The following is a 19,329-nucleotide window of genomic DNA, read 5'->3' on the forward strand; positions in this document are numbered from 1 at the left end:
TTACTATTTTTTTTTTTTTTGACATGTCCGCACAAGAAAGAGAGAGAAATTCGAACTAGTGACCTTCACTTTATTAGGCGTGGTCCCAGCCGATTGAGCTAGCTCTTGGGGACAAGAGTAAATGCCCTATACACTCATCTCATTAATTTTTGAGCTCTAGAAAACTACCCTAAAATATCAAAGGAATCTACCGGTTAGAATATGCTGACCATATAGAATAGATGGCCTAGCGTATTATGTATTGACGACCACTTTTCTAATCTAGCCATCCTCGTGGATCTTGAGTTCGGCTTAGTTCTTGTCTTCTCTCACTCTCTTAACAAGTAAAACTACTAACACCAATATAATTAAAAACGATCAGCAAATAAAGATCAGCACTAGACAACCAAAATACTGCAGGGTTCAACTTAAAAGGTTGGTCCACAAATCTCAAGACCAGATAGCATTAATAGAGACAAAAGGTACTTCTTTTGGAAGGAAATACTTATTTGAATAATACATTGCATGATAGTAAGTGGCAAACTATGCAGGACAAATTTATTCTGACTACATCTTCAGGCAGATACAGTATCTCGTTTAAAAGGGAAACATAAATAAAAGACGAAACAGTTGTCTATGGCCACCAAAGGCAAAAGCATAAATCCTAATAGTAAGTACCACATACCCATTACAAGGTTATATACAACGGACTGAACGGAGGGTAAATAATTCAGCATGAGATGCAAAAGTCCACCATTTGTAGAAAAGACCGTTGATGGATTGGACAGATATATTAAGGTACATAGAGGGGCTCAGGCTCCACTTTTCTTCTGATCCTGACAGAAATTTAAGATAAACAACAATCAGTATTTAGAATAAAGAAGTTGTAGATAGGGGAGAGCGTAAGCGGAAGTGGAGAATTCAGAATCCATCTTGATAAACAGGTCCGTTGAGGAGAAAAAGGAAAAAAGAGGGATTGGGGGGCATAACTGACATCTTTTCTCTTTGGACAGTTTGAGGAAAGCATATCAGTAACAAAGCCATAATTTTCTCCATCATCATTCCATAAAATGAATAGTGAGCTCTGTGTACAAAGGTTTCTACCTCCACTAACTCTGAGGTGGTAAGGACTACCCACCAATAGAATATCTGTCACAAGGTGACAAACCAATAGTCCTTTAACCTAATACCAGGCCATGACGCTGTTTAAAGATTCTTCGTGAGTGTCAATATTAAAAGAAATCAAACTGAAGGCAGGAAAATTAGCAACTGTTAAAGTGTTGGTTAAATGAATAAATTTATATCTTCCTATCAATTTAAGCTTTTAGGACGAGTGGTTTAACATAATAGTATTAGAGCCTTAGAGTTTAAATCCTTTGTCTAACCGTTTTATTTGTAGTTTTGTGTTTTCTTCCTTTAGTTAAACTTTTACTGCTAAGTGTTGGTGAGTGACCCTCTGGTGGCAGCACTGCCCGTGTGGGCACTAAGCCCATTTAGTGCCCCTCGGTTCCTTGTGAGATTCCAGTGAAAAAAAAAAAAAGTTTGTCTTAGATGTGCTGTGGTGGTGTAAAGGCATTGTTGTGGTTGTGTTGTTGGGTGTGCCAGGTTCGTTCGAGTTGGTTGTCCTTATTGTCATTGTGCCGTGCGCAGTGGTACTTGGTCACTAATCCAGTAAAATCTGGTGATTCTGGTGGTTTTCATGGCTACTCCGGCAGCTTTTGTGGTGTTTCCTAGTGGTTTTTTGTGCTCTCCGGTGATTTTTGAGGTGTTCTAAGGTGTACAAAGGTCAGCGTTGATGTTGCTGGCCTGTTCTAACCGGTTTTGGTTGTCGCCGGCAAGTTTTTGGAGAAGACGATCCCTGTTTGGTTTTTGGTGATCGCAATTCTTCTCAGGAATAAGGATTACCTTGGTTTAATGTTTCTAATCCAGTTCACACCCGTTTTCTAGTTGTTTTCAAGTTCAGGCCAATTTCCCTTGATTATTGTCCAGTTCAGTCCGGTTTGTGTTGTTTTACCAGCGGTTCAGCAGCCTTCTAGACCGGTTCAGTGGTTCTCTGTCTGGTTCAGTTTGATTTATAACCGGTTCAGTAGTTTTCTTCCCAGTTCAAAGGGTTCAAAGACCAGTTCGAACTGGTTCAATGGGATTTAATCAGGTTCAATGCAATTCAGGTCCAGTTCAATGTGTTTTCTGACCTGTTCAGTGGTATTCTGACGGGTTCAGTATGTTTTCAGACCAGTTCAGCAATGTTTTGTCGAATTTCATGCACTTCCTTGCTGGTTCAGTGGTGTTTTAGCACGGTTCATGTTGGTTTGGGCTACATGGAGCTACCATCGGGCTTGTTGCTGAGGGGTAGTAGTTCTCATTCAAGTTGCCATTGTTGTTGATTGATCACCGTCCACATGATTGTTGTTGGTTGTCGAGATCCGACCGGCCATGGAGTTTTGTGGTGGGATCCAACCAACCTTGGTATTTTGCGGTGAGATCCGACCGGCCTTAGTGTTTTGCAGTGGGTTCCAACCGGTCCTTAGTGTTTTCCGGCGAGATCCTACCAACCTTGGTGTTCTGTAGCGAGATTCAACCGTCCATTGCAGTTTCTAGCGAGTTTTTGACCGGCGTTGAAGCTTTTAACGAATTTTCTTGTTATTTTTATTTCTATCAGTCTTTGTATTATGTACTCCAAGTTGTTCTAGCTTGAGAGAGTGTTAGAGTATATTTTTCTATGTGTTTTTCCTTTGCTTGTTCCTTACAAGCTGGACTTATATGATATATATGCTCCAGCTTGAGAGGAAGTGTTAGAAGAGTTATTAGAGTTTGTGAGTCATTAGGGTTTGAGGATATTTTGATCATTGTGATATTTCCCTAAACCTATATAATAAGATGTGTGTGGTAGGCTACAAAACAAGTTGAATAGCCTCCACCTTTTGTGTCTAAACCGTTCATGTAAACTACAACATGGTATCAGAACCGAAGGTTCTGAATTCAAACATTAACTTTGTCTTCACCCCCATTTAAATTAAAATATTCTACTTGTTGGGTTTCACTTATTAAAAAGGAATTTGAACCCACACATGAGAAGTAGTATTAAAGTGTTGATTAAATAATTAAATTTACATCTTCCTATCAACTTAAACTTTTAAAACATGTAGTGATTTAACAGCAATAAAGGTTGCTACTATAGTAGAACAATTCTAAAATCCTACAATAAAAGATACCAAGAAAAACTGGATACTCACTCAACACCATGGACACTTGCTACTTTAGTAGAACAATAGGAACAATACCAAAATCCTACAACAAAGACGTCAAGAGAAACTTGATACTCGCTTAGCATCATGTAAACTTGCTACTTCTACAAAGTAATAATTTGATACTCTTTAAACTAAATATCTTCCCAAAAGAATAACGGGAGAGAGAGAGAGAGAGAAGAAATACGATAAAATTTGTTTAGTAATTACAGGCTATTAAATCCTCCCCTCCCCTCTTAAGCATAAAAGAAAGAACGAACTCAAAAATCCCAATACAGCTCTGAGAGTAATAAAATCAGTTCTTTTTCTAATCAACAGAGCAAATGGAAGTTATACACAATAATATATTCTTCAGATAACTACGCTTAAAAGGGAAAACTCATAAGTATATTTTGTACAGTCAAATCTAGATTATATATACTCTAGCAATTGGTGATGTGTGGATTGGAAAAGCTACTGATTAATAAGGCATACCGTGTAGAAATTCTCATGTGCTTACCAATTATCAGGGGCCCATTTGCAGCCATCAGTATCCACCACATGCCAGCTGTAGGCATGCCTTGATTTTGAGGACAGGTTCTCAAAACTGTAGTGCAAGCAAATGAAAAGAAAGAAGGAAAAAGAGAGTTTTGAGACTATCCTGCTATGGAGAAAAATATTCTTTATTACAGAGGAGAATTATTTGAACCAACCTTTGATGAATAAGATCACCATGAATCATAACCAAAGACCCAGCTTTCACTTCAATAGGCAAAAAATCTTTTTGGTCATATGTTGGGGAAGGCCGGTCAAAGGAAACCCCCCCCTCTTCCCCTCTAATCATCCTTCTAACAAGCCCATCTGGAAACAAGATGAAGTACAAGAACATTAGATCACACCAAACATTTTCCAGATTTTTATGTTCAAAAGGAGGGGGAAAAGGCTAAATGAAGCAAGCATTTACTTTTTTGAGATCCAGGAAAGGCCCAAAGGCAACCATTGGTTATTGTGGCATCTTCAAGAGCGAGCCACAGCCCCGTACAAGTTGGTGGTTCAGTATAAAGAAATGAGTTATCCTGGTGTGGCACTACTTCACCTCCGATACCAGGTTGCTGCCAATAAAATACCAAAGTACTTTTCACATGAAAATTTTGAGCAAGAAGAATGTTTGAACAAAAGTAACCAGGTTGAGCATAGTAGATACAGTATCAGAATGATGAATAATACTCTCTGCACCTATTTGCTATAAATCAGTATAGTAAAGTATAGAGAACTAGAAAAAATAGCCTCAGTTTATTGTGGTGTTAGTCTTCAAAAAGACATCCTAATAAACATATCCGGCTAAGTTTACATGCCATAGTCAAACACATTTATTTATTATTTTTGATAACGTGGGACCCCTTCAAGGCAGGGCCACTTCATATATCCACCATTGTCAAGTAAACCTCAAACCAATATAAAGCGCCCCCCCCCCATGGATCAGGTGATACTCCAGCTTCACCGGTAGGTTGGCCCCAAAGAATTGTTTGCACCAAAGGGGATTTGAACCTTAGACTTGATGGAAATGCCACCAAGACCAAGGCCCTTACCACTTGAGTTAACCCCTTGAAGTTAGTCAAACACATTTATTAAAAGGTAATGAAGCCTAAAAATATCAATTAGGCTACCCAATGAAAAAAGAATCTAAAAGTGAAAGGGAACCTATCCTTCACATCTTATAATCTCGCGGCAGGTAATCGAGGCAGCTCATCTATGCGTGTCCTCTGTACACCAGTCTACAAGATTAGCAAAATTGTAGAACCAGAAATATAATGACCTGGCAAAAATAGATTTGTTTCCTTTTTGAAATAAAGGAAAATCCCAAGAAATCGAGCAATTAGTTCAAAGTGGACGCTCAGTGAAATGATATGTTTTTCTTTTTTTTTTTTGGGGGTGTTTTCTAGATCAGATAATCAATGTAATCAGTCCTTTCTTTCCTGGGATGATAATACGTTATAGTTTATAAGAATTGGGCTTTCCCGTTTTGAAATGTTTGAGCTATATTGCCGTTGCCTTCTAGGAATAAAATGACTATTCAGTGGGAAAAAATGTGGAACCAAAAACCAGCCCACTCTAATTGCAATTATGGAAATTACAAGGAACAAGGTAACCAACACATACATATTTAGAATTCATATCATATAGATTGAGGGAGGAATAGAAAGTGTCATTGCATACACGCACAGTTTATGGTTAAGACAGTGAAACAAAGGCTAACTACGATAAACCCAGCCCTGCTATAAGCACTCCATGATCTAAAAGGGTTTGTTATATAAACTTGAAATACTGAAACTAGATAAGAAAGAATGGCCAAGGATTAAACATTTATATACAAGGAATGAGCAATGAGAATATCAATACCTATCAAATTTTGGTCACTGAGAGTGTCTTCATAAAAAAAGGTCAGTAGGCAGGGGTGAGGGAGCGTGGGCGGCGTGTGTGGTGGTTATGTAGGCAGGGGTGGTGGTATTATGGCGGGAGGGAGAACTTGGTCAGTAGAGGCGAAGGAGTTTGAACTGGTGGTGAAGATAGGGGCTTCAGGGGTAAGGCTTTTCGAGAGGAGCAAAGGGAAACAAAGGTCCATCTTCATCAAGAAAGACGAGTTAGAGTGGTTGATTCGAAACGTGGAGGTGCTGGTGGCAGTGGAAACTTCAGAGGTATTCTGGGATCAGTCCAGAGCAGGTTATCCACGGTTTATTGCGCAACAACGATCAAATAGGCATGGGTACTTTCTGACGTTGGAGGAATTTGAAGGGAGGTGGAGAAGCGGTTCGGTCCTCATTCCAAAAGGGCGTTACGGGCAAGGCTGGAAACATTTTATTTCGGAGCTTCATATAGCAAGATCGTCCCTTCGAGATACCAAGGAAGAAAAGAAAGATTATGAGGGGAAGGAAAGGAGGAGTTACGCAGAGGTCCTAGGTCTGTCAGGAAACATGGCGGAGGAGTGCTTTGGTTCTTTTCCAGAGCCAGTGGCGAGAGTGCCCAATTGGTTGAAGGATTCCTCATTAGCAAAGGAAAAGCTTGTTTTAGGCTCGGTGAAATCAGGTATGCTACAAAGGTCACCTGTGACGAAGAGAACCCAGATTCCAGCGAGGTCTCTGAAGCCGACGAGGCACCCAAGCGAAGATAGAAGTCAGCTGGAGGGGAAGAACAGTAAGGAGAAAGAAGAGCAAGCAGTCAAGGCACCGGCGAGTGGTATTCAAGCGCGGAAGAGGTCGCCTGTGACGAAGGAATGTATTGTGCAAGCGCTGACGGGACGGGGAGTGGTTGAGTGTCAGAATCAATCCCACACCGGTATAAGCCTTGAGCTCCGTAACTGCAGGGAGACGTTGGAATGGCTGAAAAAAGAAGTTGACATGGGATTGCAGCGTCTGGAGATGGCTCTTTTAAGGCCAGAGGCAAGTGGGCTAAGGCAGATGGCAGAGGATAGGGGAGACCCGGTCCTTGCGGTCAAGCATAGGGAGAAGTTGGTGGGGAATGGCCCAAGGCCCGAGAGTGGCCCTCTTTTGGTTCCATTGGGTAGTTTAGGAATGGGGAAGGGATGGGCCATTAAAGTAGGCTCACGGCCCATGAGACTCTTCAAGTCTAAAAAGGTCTCAGTGATTAAGTCTAAACAGTGTGTGGATTCGGGCACGGGTCAGAATGGCCGAGGGGAGGCGGGTTCAAAGGGGAAAAAGAAGCTTGTTGTCCACACGGTGTCCACGAGCTGGTCGTCAATGGTCCGGAAGGGGGGTCGTACCTGAGATCCAGGGGCGTCGTCATCGGTGTCTTTGGTGGCGAGGTCGCCGATAGCCGTGATTGGTCCGGTCGATGACTCTGTTAAGTGGGTGGAGAGTCCCGGAGAACATTCTGATAGGGAGGTCGTGTTGGGTACCACCAGTGAATCACAGAATACTTCGATGAAGACTCTGTTGGCCCTGGGTCCGACAGGTTTGTCCCAATCGCTAAAAGTAAAGGCATCGCCGGTGGCTCACATTGCTGGGACAGTGGGGATAGGGTCGATTCTAGGTTCTGGAGGGGTGGGGACGCGAGTTTTGGCCGGTGTACCTATGCTCCCGCCGGCGTTATCGCCGGTAGCCCCGAGTGGCCCTGTCGACGTCTTTGATAACCGCGTGGAGCGTTCCGGAGCCCATTCTAACGGGGAGAAGTCTCAGAACACGCCGGTGATCCCCAGAGTTCGCCGGTGAAGGGTATGTTGGTCCAAGGATCGGCAGGCCCGGTCCAGTCTTTGAAGGAGAAGTCTTCGCCGATGGTTCAGATCGCAGATTCAATGGGGGCAATGTCGGGATTGGGTTCTAGCGGTGTGGGGATGCGTGTTTTGCCAAGTGAGTCCCTTATTCAGCTAGAGAATGTGTCGCAGGTCAATGGGGAGGAAGCTCTGGTATCTTCACCGATTGAGGTTAATGATTTGGTGCCATGGTCGCATGGAGATGGGTATCAGTTAGGTTTGGAGGCTTGTGAGGGGCTGGGCATTTTGCAGGACACTAGAGACATAGTTGGTCAATCTGCTGGGAAGATGGGCAGGGAGGTTAAGGCTCAAGATGCAGTCCTGGGTTCTTGTGAGGTCAGTATGCCTTCTTCCCTGAATTCGTATGGGCCTAATGTTGGGGGTGTGAAGGGTTACTCGGATTGGGTAATCCAATGTGCTAATGAGATTTATCCGATTGTGGGGATCTCGTATATGGGTCACAAGTTACAATTGCTAGCGCTTTTGACTTTCTTGGAAGAGGAACGTAGGAATAATGAGATGATCTTGAATACAAGCAGTGGCACTAAGGGTAAGAGGGAGATTAGGAATTTGGAGTGTTCAGTGAACTATGACACTAAAGGGGCGAGCTCAAGCCGCAGCAATAGAAAGGGGAGGGGGCAAGTGGTGACATTATGAAGTTAAATATTCTTTCTTGGAATGTGAGAGGGCTGAACAGGAAGGATAAACGTTTGAGGGTGAGTAATATGCTCGGGGATTGGAAGGTTGATATTGTCTGTCTCCAAGAAACCAAGATTCAGGAGATGTCTCGCAGTATAGTCCATAGTTTATGGGGGAGGAGTCATGTGGATTGGTGTTGTTTGAATTCTAGTGGGTTTTCGGGTCGTATTTTAATTATGTGGGATAATAGGGTGGTGAACAAGGTCGATGTTTGCGTGGGGTCTTACACTCTGGCGGTATCTTTCAGAAACAGTGGGGACCATTCTGTTTGGGCTTTTGCTGGGGTTTATGGTTCAAATCTCAATAGGGACAAGAGGCTTCTATGGGAGGAGTTAGCGGGTGTTATTAGCTGGTGGGACATGCCTTGGTGTATTGGGGGTGATTTCAATGTCACTTGCTTTCCCAGCAAAAGATCAAGTGAAGCTCATTTGGACTCGCCCATGATGGAATTCTCAGATTTCATTTCGGATCAAGGGCTCATGGATCTTCCCCTGACTGGGGGTTTGTTTACATGGTCAATTTCTAATGACCCCCCCTGTGGTCAAGGATTGATCGGTTTCTTATATCCCCAGAGTTAGAGGCCTTATTTCCAGGGGTTAAGCAGAAGAGGCTCTCCCGCCTGTGCTCGGATCATTTCCCAATCATCCTTGAGATGGGGGAGGTGTCAAGAGGGAAGAGGCCATTTAAGTTCGAGAATATGTGGCTTAAAGCAAATGGTTTTGTGGCCCAAGTGAAACAATGGTGGGATTCATCTGTGTTTCATGGTTTGCCAAGTTTTGTTTTTGCTTGCAAGCTAAAGGCCTTGAAGCTGAATTTGAAGACTTGGAATGAGGAGGTATTTGGTAACCTAGATAGGAATAAGATGATGCTTCTTGAAGAGCTTCGGTTGTTGGACGTGCATGAAGAAAGCAGAGCTTTGGAGGAAGGGAGGTTAGGAGGAAGGCGGAAGTGGTTCGAGAGCTAGAGAATTGCACGCTTATGGAGGAGGTGAGTTGGAGGTAGAAATCTAGGGTGATGTGGTTGAAGGAAGGAGATAAATGTACTAAATTTTTTCACTCCATAGCCAATTCTAATAGAAGACACAATTCTATAGATTCTCTCATGATTGGGGATAGCATCTCTTCAAATCCGACCAAGATTAGTGAGTATGTGGTTGAGTTTTATCAAAAACTTTTCTCGGAGCAATGTCCCTGGAGGCCTATGGTAGATGGTATTTTCTTTGATTCCATTTCGGAGGTGGAGGCTAGTTGGTTGGAGAGAGACTTCGAAGAGGAAGAGGTTAGAAAGGTAGTGTTTAAAATGAATGGCAATAAGGCGTTGGGCCCTAATGGGTTTTCTATGGCATTCTTCCAAGTTTGTTGGGAGGTGGTGAGAGAGGATGTCATGAAGGTGTTCAGTGCTTTTCATGCTAGGGGGAGGTTTGAGAAGAGCCTCAATGCCTCTTTCATTTCACTAATTTCGAAGGTTCCCGGAGCTACCAATCTCAAAGATTTTCAGCCTATTAGCCTTGTGGGAGGAATCTACAAAATTATAGCAAAGGTGCTAGCTAATAGATTGAAGACAGTTCTGGATAAGATTATTTCTCAATCCCAAAGTGCCTTTATTAAAGGTAGGCAGATTCTTGATCTTGTCTTGATTTCTAATGAATGCTTAGACAGTCGGCTGCGATCTGGGGAGCCAGGTGTTATTTGCAAAATGGATCTAGAAAAAGCTTATGACCATGTGAATTGGGGTTTCTTGTTATACATGCTTAAGAGATGTGGTTTTGGGGATTTGGTGCTCTTGGATTGAACATTGCATTTTGTCAGTGCGGTTCTCGATACTGATTAATGGTTCGCCTAATGGATTCTTTAGTAGCTCCAGGGGCTTGAGACAAGGGAACCATCTGTCCCCTCTGTTGTTCGTTTTTGTTATGGAAGCTCTAAGCAGAATGCTTTCAATGGCAGTGAATGGGGGACTAATAGAGGGGTTCCAGGTCGATAATATTACTATCTCCCATCTTTTGTTTGCGGACGATACTTTGATTTTTTGCAATGCTATGCCCACCCAGCTTCGGTATTTGCGGAGTGTGTTTCTGCTGTTTGAAGCTATATCCAGTTTGAAAGTTAACTTGGCCAAGTCGGAGATAATTCCAATGAGGAATGTGGTACAAGTGGACAAGATAGCTGGTATTCTGGGGTGTGGGGTTGCTTCATTGCCTGTAAGGTACCTTGGTTTGCAGCTGGGGCCTCTTGCAAGGCTAAACATATTTGAGATGGAGTTATCGAGAAGATAGAACGTCGGTTGGCCGGGTGGAAAAGATCTTATCTATCAAAGGGGGGGAGAGTCACGCTTATTAAGAGTACTCTCGTCAACTTGCCTACGTACTATTTGTCTCTTTTCCCCATTCCGGGTAGTGTTGCCAAGAGGATTGAGAAATTGCAGCGGGATTTTTTATTGGGGGGTCTAGGCGATGAGTTCAAGTACCACCTGGTGGAGTGGGTGAAGGTTTGCACTCAGATTAAGGAGGGAGGATTGGGTTTCAGGAACCTTAGGGTCTTCAATCGTGCCCTGTTAGGGAAGTGGTTGTGGCGCTATAAAATAGAGAGAGATAATTGGTGGAGGGCTATGGTGGATGCGAAATTTGGAAGTCTTTGGGGAGGGTGGTGTTCTTTGGAGCCGGGTGGTCCTATGGGGGTGGGGTTATGGAAGAACATTAGGAAAGGGCGGGACACTTTCCAAAGGTTTTACTCGATTTGAGGTAGGGGAGGGGTCTAAGGTGCACTTTTGGCACGATTTGTGGTGTGGTGATACGGCTCTCAAGAATGCTTTTTTAGGTTTATTCAGCATTGCCTGTGCTAAGGACACTTCAGTGGCGGAGCATTTTTTTTTTTTTTTTTTGATAAGTAAAGATATATAGATTAAGAGCGCAGAGGGGCGCAACCCTAGTACACCGAGAGTATACAAGAGAGCGACTAAGAGGAAGAGAAAGAAGAAGAGAACATAAAAAGAAAATCTTGGAAGCTGATCACTATAGGCGCTAGCCAACCAACAGTCCAAGAGAAAAGGCTGTACAAGAAAAAATTAATAAGGTCCTCTATATTCCTAGCAGAGTCATCAAAACATCTAGCATTTCTCTCGTTCCAAATGCACCACATAAGGCATAGAGAAACCATCTTCCACACAACGGCGCTGCTAGTTTTACCACCCGTCCACCAAGAAGCAAACAACTCCTTAATGTTAACCGGCATTTGGAGGTGCTGGGTGGCACTAACCAGTGGAATGTGAGCTTTTTTAGAGAAGCTCATGATTGGGAGGTGGAGGTGTTGGCCTCGTTTTTTCAGGTGTTACTTTCTGCTCAAGTGAGGCGAGGGTGTGAAGATAGGTTGTGGTGGAATTCTTCCAAAAGAGGCCGTTTCAAGGTTAAGCTCCTTTACGCTTCCTTGGTGAATCCTGTTGGGGGAGGATTTCCGTGGAAGAGTGTGTGGCATACCCAAGCTCCTCCAAGGGCGAGTTTTTTTGTGTGGTCGGCGGCTTTGGGCAAAATTTTGACCTTGGACAACCTCAGAAAGAGACAGGTGATTGTGACGAACAGGTGTTGTATGTGCAAGAAGACCGAGGAGACAGTGGACCATCTTCTCATTCATTGCAAGGTAGCTTATGCTTTGTGGAGTACCTTTTTTGGTCGGCTTGGGTTGTCTTGGGTGATGCCGAATCGTGTCTCGGATTTGCTTGCTTGTTGGTGGTCTTCGGGGAGGAGGGGAGTGCCGCGGTATGGAAAATGGTGCCTACGTGCTTTTTTGGTGTCTGTGGAGGGAAAGGAATAATAGGTGCTTTGAGGATTTGGAGGGGACTTGGGAAGACATACTAGCCTCTTGCTTTCATACTCTGTATCTTTGGACCGTTGTGCATGTCTTTCCAGTATCGATTAGCTATGATGATTTTCTTCTTCGTTTTTCTCCTTCAAATTAGGTGATTCTGTTGTATACGCCCAGTGTACCTTAGGGCGCCTTTATGCTTTTTAATAAAACATTTTATTACTTATCAAAAAAAAAAAAAAGAATATCAATACCTAAAGCCATCTAGGTATTAAATCCCAAATCCAATTGATGAAACCCAAATCATGGAAATGAAAAGAGTAGGTTACTCCATCAACCCTGGATGCTCCATCTATAGCATATTTAGAACTGAACATCCTCTGAAGCCTAAGAATAAGGCAAAACGAAGAAAGAAACAATATTGGTCCGAGAACAAGTGCTTACGGTAGTCAAGTAGGTCCTTTTACTTCATGACTCATTTAATTTTTCTAATGTCAACAGTATTTACACAATTCTGTATCTGTTGGTTATGGGTCATAGTTATGGAAGGAATTAGTGACTTGTATTTAGTTTGCATGTTTTACTGTGGGCTTTGCTCCAATCCATTGTTTACTGGTAAAAGTAGGAATTTTAGTCTATTTGGAGAAGTTAAGATCAAGAGTGTATATGTCCCCAAGGGGTAGCTCAATCGGCTGGGGACTACGCCTCATGAAGCGGAAGTTACTAGTTCGAATCTCCCTCCCCCTGCTTGTGTGGGCATGTTAAAAAAAAAAAAAAAAAAAAAAAGAAAAGAAAAAGATCAAGAGTATATATAAGTTTGCCTGTGTGCTAAACAAATTAAAGATGAACAACAAAAATCTCACCACTTTGTTTTATGAAAGGCTTGTCTGCCTAAGTTGTTTTAGTTTTCTTCTAATTCTTTGTATGTTCACTTCACTATTCACAAGTACTGTTCATTCCCTGGACAGATTCAAGTTACAGGCCTGTTTTCAACTCTTTGCAACTTCAAATCAAATCCTTTTCTTTACCATATCAATAATCCTAAAAGCCTATAATGTTCTAGAGCCTTTAGCCACCAAATAGACCGTTGAAACAAACTTAGAAATACCAACTCTTACTGCTGACAGAAAGTTCCTGCAACCTATTTGCTTCAAGATACAGCCCATCTTGGCCCTTTATCATGAATTTTGAACTTAAATTCAAAACCCTAAATGCACAAATTCTCCTAATCCTAAGTCCACCACAAGCATGCATAGAAAGATTAACCAAATTTTTCCTACATGAAACCACTCACCCCTTCTTTCCCAAGGCATAAAGAGACACATATACAAGTACATATGTACATGTATAGATATGTATATCAATGTATATTTCCAATTTGGCCCATGCTAATTAATAGCATAACATGATTCATGTATTGAATATCTTATTTTCAACAGGCAGAGAAAAAATTTGTTTGTGCAAAGAGGGCACATCTACTTTTTCCTAAAAAGGGAAATGGAATCAACTATCCAGAGAGCACATCTCTCCTCTCCCCGCTCCTCTGTGAGTTTCTCCATTTTCTTCCCTTGATTTTCACCTCAGTTAAAAGAAGCCCAGAGAGGAGAGAGGAGCTCTGCTCCTCCCTCTTTCCTCCTCTCTTTCCTTTTTTTCATTTTGTTTCGCCTAAGATTTTTCTTTCTCTGTCTTTTTTTTTTTTCTGCAATTTGGGAGTCAGACGTACCGCTTTCCGCTCCATTCCTCCATGCATGTGCCTCACTGCCCTCTTCTTTAGCCTACTCCACCCCTCCACAGTGTCTCTGCCTTCACTCATGTTTCACCGCGCGCCGCTCCGAAGCGCATGTCGAACACACCACCTCCCCTGCGTATTTGTGGTCCATGCACTCGATCTTTGGCTTCCTGCTCTCTCCCACACCAGATCTCCATAATTGGGCTACTATTTTTCCTATGGTGAACTCATTTCCAGTTGCAGATGGTTTTGAAGTGTCCTCAAGACACCGGGCTGGTGTCTTTCACCGATGGTTTTGTTCAAACCTCTATCAATGTTATTCCTACTGTGGCGATTCACTTTCAAGTATGTTGCAGCAGTGGTTTCACAGAGAAAATTCGAGACAAGTTGAGGGATCATTTGTGGTTTGTGCCTCTTGGAAGTGTTGAGGAATCTTCTGAGATTCGAGCCCCTTCTCTTGCTCAATTTTCTTGGTGTTTGTGGTTGTGTCATTCATTTGGCACAATCCCTTTAATTTTATGCTTATTCGCACCAATATGGTTGTATTAGGGCTTATTGTTGGGTTGCCCAACCCTTTTGCGTTTGCTAAGTTGTATTTTCCCCTCCCCTTTTTCCCTGATGTTTGCTTGGAAAACAAAAAGGGGGAGGGGGGGTGGGGGGGGCACATTTTTCTCATGCTCAATTTAAGCGCATTTCTTTTTAGACATCACATAAATTCAAAAGACCATATAAAGAAAATAGAACTAAATTTTTTTCATCTAATTTTCATATACACATAAACCATTGCAAGAGTTAATAGTGGACTTTAATATGGAAATATCTTTCTACAAAACGTTTTCAATATCTCACCTAAGAAGAAAGAGAGCTGTCATTATGACATTATGTCAAAGAAACTCCAAAACATTTAATAAGAAATGGGATACCTTAAAAATGTACATGGACTGAATGATCACTGGCCTTTTGTAACCCAAAGAGAACATCATATTTGAAACTTTCTCAGAGCAGGAGAATTTTTTAAATACTGGGTCAATCTCATGTAACGCTGCACACATATACCTCATTTGTTACAAGATAGTTTTGATGAAAACGTGTAGGCAACCAAATATAGAAAATATGTCTAAAGCAATTCATAATATTGGAAACTAATGGCAGTTATGAAGTCTTCACAACTTACCATGGCCAACTTTGTTGATGGAAAGTTGTTTTGGTTGCTTTAAGTTTCCATCAGCCCCAAAAGCTTTCTCTGCCAAAAGTAACAAGTATCAATCAGCACAGAAATGTAACAATGCCCATCCCTAAGCACCAAAAGTTACCAAAAGCTCTTACATAATTAAAATAGTAAAACGGACTAATTTTGTGAATAAAACAAAAATTAGTTTAGGAATAAAAAAAGGTCTCTAATTTTGCCAACATCAGGACCTACTCTTTGATGGGAAACTCTACCCTTCACGATTTTATGGTGGATACATCTATACTAGAAAAAGTACCCAAAAATAAAAATTGATTCACAATTCCACAAAAAGGAATGTGAAAGGCTTTCACCCTGGCAGGACACCATACATCCACAAACCGCACTAGCAAACTTTTATTGCAATATTCTTACATAAACAAAAGCAAATCAATAAAAGGAAGTTGGAAAAACACCTATTTGGTCCCTAATCCTTAAAAAAACACAATCATACACCTCTGAATTATTGAAAGTGTTGCAACTAAGTCCTTTATGCCCCACCAACGCCAATAGATAATCCATTGAATTAAATAGTTGATATGGAACGACTTAATGATAATTTTTTAAGTCCGCATTAAAGGACATGAAGAGGAGCAAGAGAGGTAGAAAGAGGAAGAGGAGGAGCAGGCAAAGGCAATCTTTCTCAAAGAAACATCACTAAGTTGTGTCATGTCAGCTAATCAATATGATAATGTCAGCAGTTAACAAGGCAAACAGAAGGACTTAATTGCAACAATTTAAATAATTCAAGAGTTGATTGCAACTTTTAACTGCTAAGGACCAAATTAGAACTTCTTTTGAACTTCAAGGACCCACAGAGGAAGTATCAAAATGGTCTTTACAGATTAATAACAAAGGCAAGAAAAAGAGAATTGTAATAAATAGCTAAAGATTCACAAATCAATACATACCCTCGAAGAAAAAGGAGATTTTCTCGGCGCTTTCGTAGAAGTAATTGTCGCTCAACTCTTGCTGAAAGACCCAAAAGAAAGGGTTTGATTTAGATTTCATACCAAGTTGAAACTCTGAATTTGATTCACTTTTGAATAAAAACCTGATTCTTGCTAGAGAAAACTGAGGAGGTGGAGCAGTCAAACTCATCCAGCAACTGGCCCATTCTCTTCATCATAGCGTCAATTTCTTCGGTGCTCGCAAACGATTCAATCACAATAAAACCTGCACGATGAAGGCATCATAAGTTGTAAAGCAAAATGAAAGCAGAAAGCAGAAAAGATTGAAGAAAACAGATGTTAGGGTTTGAGGAAGTGGTTTCGGTTACCTTGAGAGTCGAAGGAATGGAGCTGGTCGGGACTGAGATTTCCGACGATTCCCATGGTGGGTGTCCCGTGTCTGTCTCTAAGGTCAAACTGTGTATATGAATTTCTACTTCTATCGCATGTGCTTATCCAATTCCAAAGAAGAAAACGGATATCTAAATATACCTTTATGATTTGTCAGCTTTGTCAAACACAAAGCCTGACTAGTCATCGTGTTGTAATTGTTATTTTGTAGCATGTATTGAGGTCAAACGCGTAAATATCATGTTTGGATGCTCAGAAAATGTGAGGGAAAGAAACGAATTTATAATACGTACTATTAGAAAGGGTAAATTCCGATGAAATTTTTTTTTTTTCTAAAATAAATGGTAGTATTTTGGAAAAAATTAACGGATGAGTGAGATTACAAACAATGAAAGATAGATACACTAAATTGAGAAAAATTTAATTTTAGGAATACATTGTAAAAATGATGACAATCCAAGAGTAAAGTGAAGTTTTCCCTAATACTTAAGTTCTGTTTAGTTTGTAGAATAGACCACCAGAATGAAATGGTTATTCTTATCAATTAAATAATAGAATACATTTTCCACAACCACTCATATATATATATATATATATATATATATATATATATAAACTTTTAAACTTTGAAAAAATAAAATAAAATAAAATAAATAAATGAAAATTAAAGTGGCAGGTCAACCACCCACAGAAGAGGCAGGGGAGAGGCGAGGGGTGGTGCGACCACCCCGGTGGCATCTCAGGGTGGTCGTAGCCACTCCCAGATTTACTCCAAGGGTGGCCATTGAATTTCGAGGGTAGCCGCGGCCACCCTTAATGGCACTACACCACCCCCAGCCGCATCTGTGGGTGGCCGACCACCCCATCATTTTTAGGTTTTTTAATATTTTTTATTTTCTAATATGAGTTGAAAAATAATAATAATAATAATGTGAGTTTTTTAGTAATTTTAATTCAATTCCAGTTAGAGCATGTGTTGTTACCAAATTAAAAGAATGTGAATAACTATAACATTCCACTTTTCTCTATTCCTAGTAATAACTATCCCATTTTCTAACAGAATAAGCATTCCGCAAACCAAACGTGGCATTACTATTAGAAGGGTAAATTACACTTTTAAGGATAAAGTATAACCCTATTTACACTTGCTCTCAGCTACTATCCTTAGACAATAAATAAATAAAAATTTACAATTAAAAGATGTTATTGAAGAAGAAATAAGTTGCACCTCCGTCCTCAAGGGGTAGCTCAATCGGCTGTGAACCACGCCTAATGAAGCGAAGGTTACTAGTTCGAATCCTCCCTCCCCCTTTCCTTGTGTGGACATGTCAAAAAAAAAAAGTTGCACTTCTGAACACATTGAAAAATTAAAAAAGAAACAAGAAACAAATAAAGAAGAAGTATATAAATTATCAAAGTTAAAAATTTTGAAAGAAAAAGTTTTTGAACAATGCAGTGGAAACACCACAGTAAAATTATCAAGTGAAGGTAAGATAGATCTCACCTTATTTGATAAAACCAAAGTAGCTAGATAGGAAAAGAAATAACCTGAAATTAGATATATCCATAACAATGGTCTTAGACAAAAGGCTTAATGACCCCCCCTCTTAAAGCAATTATTGGTGAATTTCATCATAATCTTGTTAATGGAGTAGTTTGGTTTAATACTAAGCCAAATTTTTTTTATCTCAATTAATGATCCTAATATAGAAGACACTATTAGGATAAGAATAAAAACCAAGGGTACGTATAGACATGAAAGAAAACTCTCATGATGTATCAATTCATTGGAAAACAATCTAATGAATTAACAAAACTACCCAAACATCTATAAAATATTTAGACGAAATTTTTGTAGAAATCTTTGAACATAGACCCTTTAATACATAAATTAGCTCTAGACTAATATCTTGGAAGGACTTAGAAGGCGTTAAGCAATGGCTTCTAAGAGCATCTCCACCAGATGCTCTAAATGACCATTTATAGTTAAATATAGTTATTATGGAGTATTTTTCTTCTCCAACTGACACTTCAAAATAAAATTTTTGCTAAAATTTGCTACACTGAACTTTCATTAATATGAAAATTCTTGTAGGCCTTTTTTTTTTTTTCAACTTTTTCTCTCATTTCTCTCTCTCTCTCTCTCTCTCTCTCTCAAAGTTAGGATAAAAAATAATAAAAACAATATTTAAAAAAAGTAGAGAGTTTAATAGGTGTTTCTATTGGAGATTGTAGTAAAAAACTAGTAACTAAAATTCAAAAAAGTTGTATTTTGAATAGCTAAATTGGCTATCATTGCTAAAGATGCTCTTATGATATAGCTAACTAAAGCTGCAAGTTAGATATCCCTTCAAGCTTTAGAAAAAACCCTTTATTTCCTAGATAATAGAATTCATAAGTGGATCAAAGATTTTTCTCGTCAAGAAAACGATGATTAGGATAAATTTACAAAAATAAACTTAATACTCCTAGAAAAGTTGAAGAAGCTAAACCATAAAGCATAGTTCTAACAAAGAACCTATTGCAATGAAAATGTTCAAATTCCAATTATGCCAGAAACAAATCACCTCAAAAATAAACAAGAAGAGGTGTAAAAAAAAAATGCTAAAATCTATGATTTTCAAACACGAAATGAAGAAATTATTTTCTCTCATAGTCAATGAAAGAAAAGATAAATGCATGTATGTCTTAGGAAACTTTAACTTCTTTAGAGCATGTTTGAGATTGCGTTGGAAAGTGAGCTTTTAAAGTCAAAAAGAGCTTTAGAAAGATTTTAAAAATAAAAAATTAAAAAAAAATTAAAAACTTTAATTTTAAGCTTTTTTCAAAAGTGCGTTTTAACTATTTTTAGAATAAAAAAGTCAGAGAAGTACTTTTGTAATTTTTACCAAACATGCCAACTTTTTGTTTGGCACAACTTTTTAGATATTAAAAGTACTTTTTATCCTCAATAACGCAATCTCAACTTTTTGGGATTGTGTTTTAAAAATATAATTTTTAAGCCACCGTTTGGTTTGGGAAATAGACCATTGGAATGGACTAGCTAATCATAAGTATAAATATTCCTTTGTTTGGTAACACACTATTCTTATGAATAGTTTATTC

At 40.0% G+C, this 19,329-nt stretch overlaps 1 protein-coding gene across 1 annotated transcript; it reads right to left on the bottom strand.

Annotated features, from left to right (window-relative positions):
* Positions 1-391: 391 nt before the first annotated feature.
* On the bottom strand, positions 392-16,414 carry PAHX (phytanoyl-CoA dioxygenase (PhyH) family protein). The gene is made up of 9 exons (XM_059589946.2): positions 16,203-16,414; positions 15,978-16,099; positions 15,835-15,895; positions 14,870-14,938; positions 14,619-14,737; positions 4,168-4,315; positions 3,917-4,064; positions 3,724-3,810; positions 392-815 (listed from the first exon to the last, which is right to left on the bottom strand). The coding sequence occupies exons 1-9, from the start codon at positions 16,255-16,257 to the stop codon at positions 773-775; spliced, it is 852 nt and encodes a 283-aa protein (XP_059445929.2). The 5' UTR covers positions 16,258-16,414; the 3' UTR covers positions 392-772.
* Positions 16,415-19,329: the final 2,915 nt, after the last annotated feature.

Source organism: Corylus avellana, chromosome 4 (assembly GCF_965113065.1).
Source record: "Corylus avellana chromosome 4, dhCorAvel1.hap1.2, whole genome shotgun sequence".
In the NCBI taxonomy this organism is placed as follows: domain Eukaryota; kingdom Viridiplantae; phylum Streptophyta; class Magnoliopsida; order Fagales; family Betulaceae; genus Corylus; species Corylus avellana.

Bases quoted from the DNA above. Each gene is read 5' to 3' on its own strand.
- PAHX (XM_059589946.2), bottom strand. From the start codon at position 16,257: ATGGGAATCGTCGGAAATCTCAGTCCCGACCAGCTCCATTCCTTCGAC. The intron at 16,100-16,202 runs GTAACCGAAACC...TTCATCGTGCAG, and splicing joins CCATTCCTTCGACTCTCAAG to GTTTTATTGTGATTGAATCG. The intron at 816-3,723 runs GTAAGCACATGA...AATTTCTGTCAG, and splicing joins AAATGGGCCCCTGATAATTG to GATCAGAAGAAAAGTGGAGC.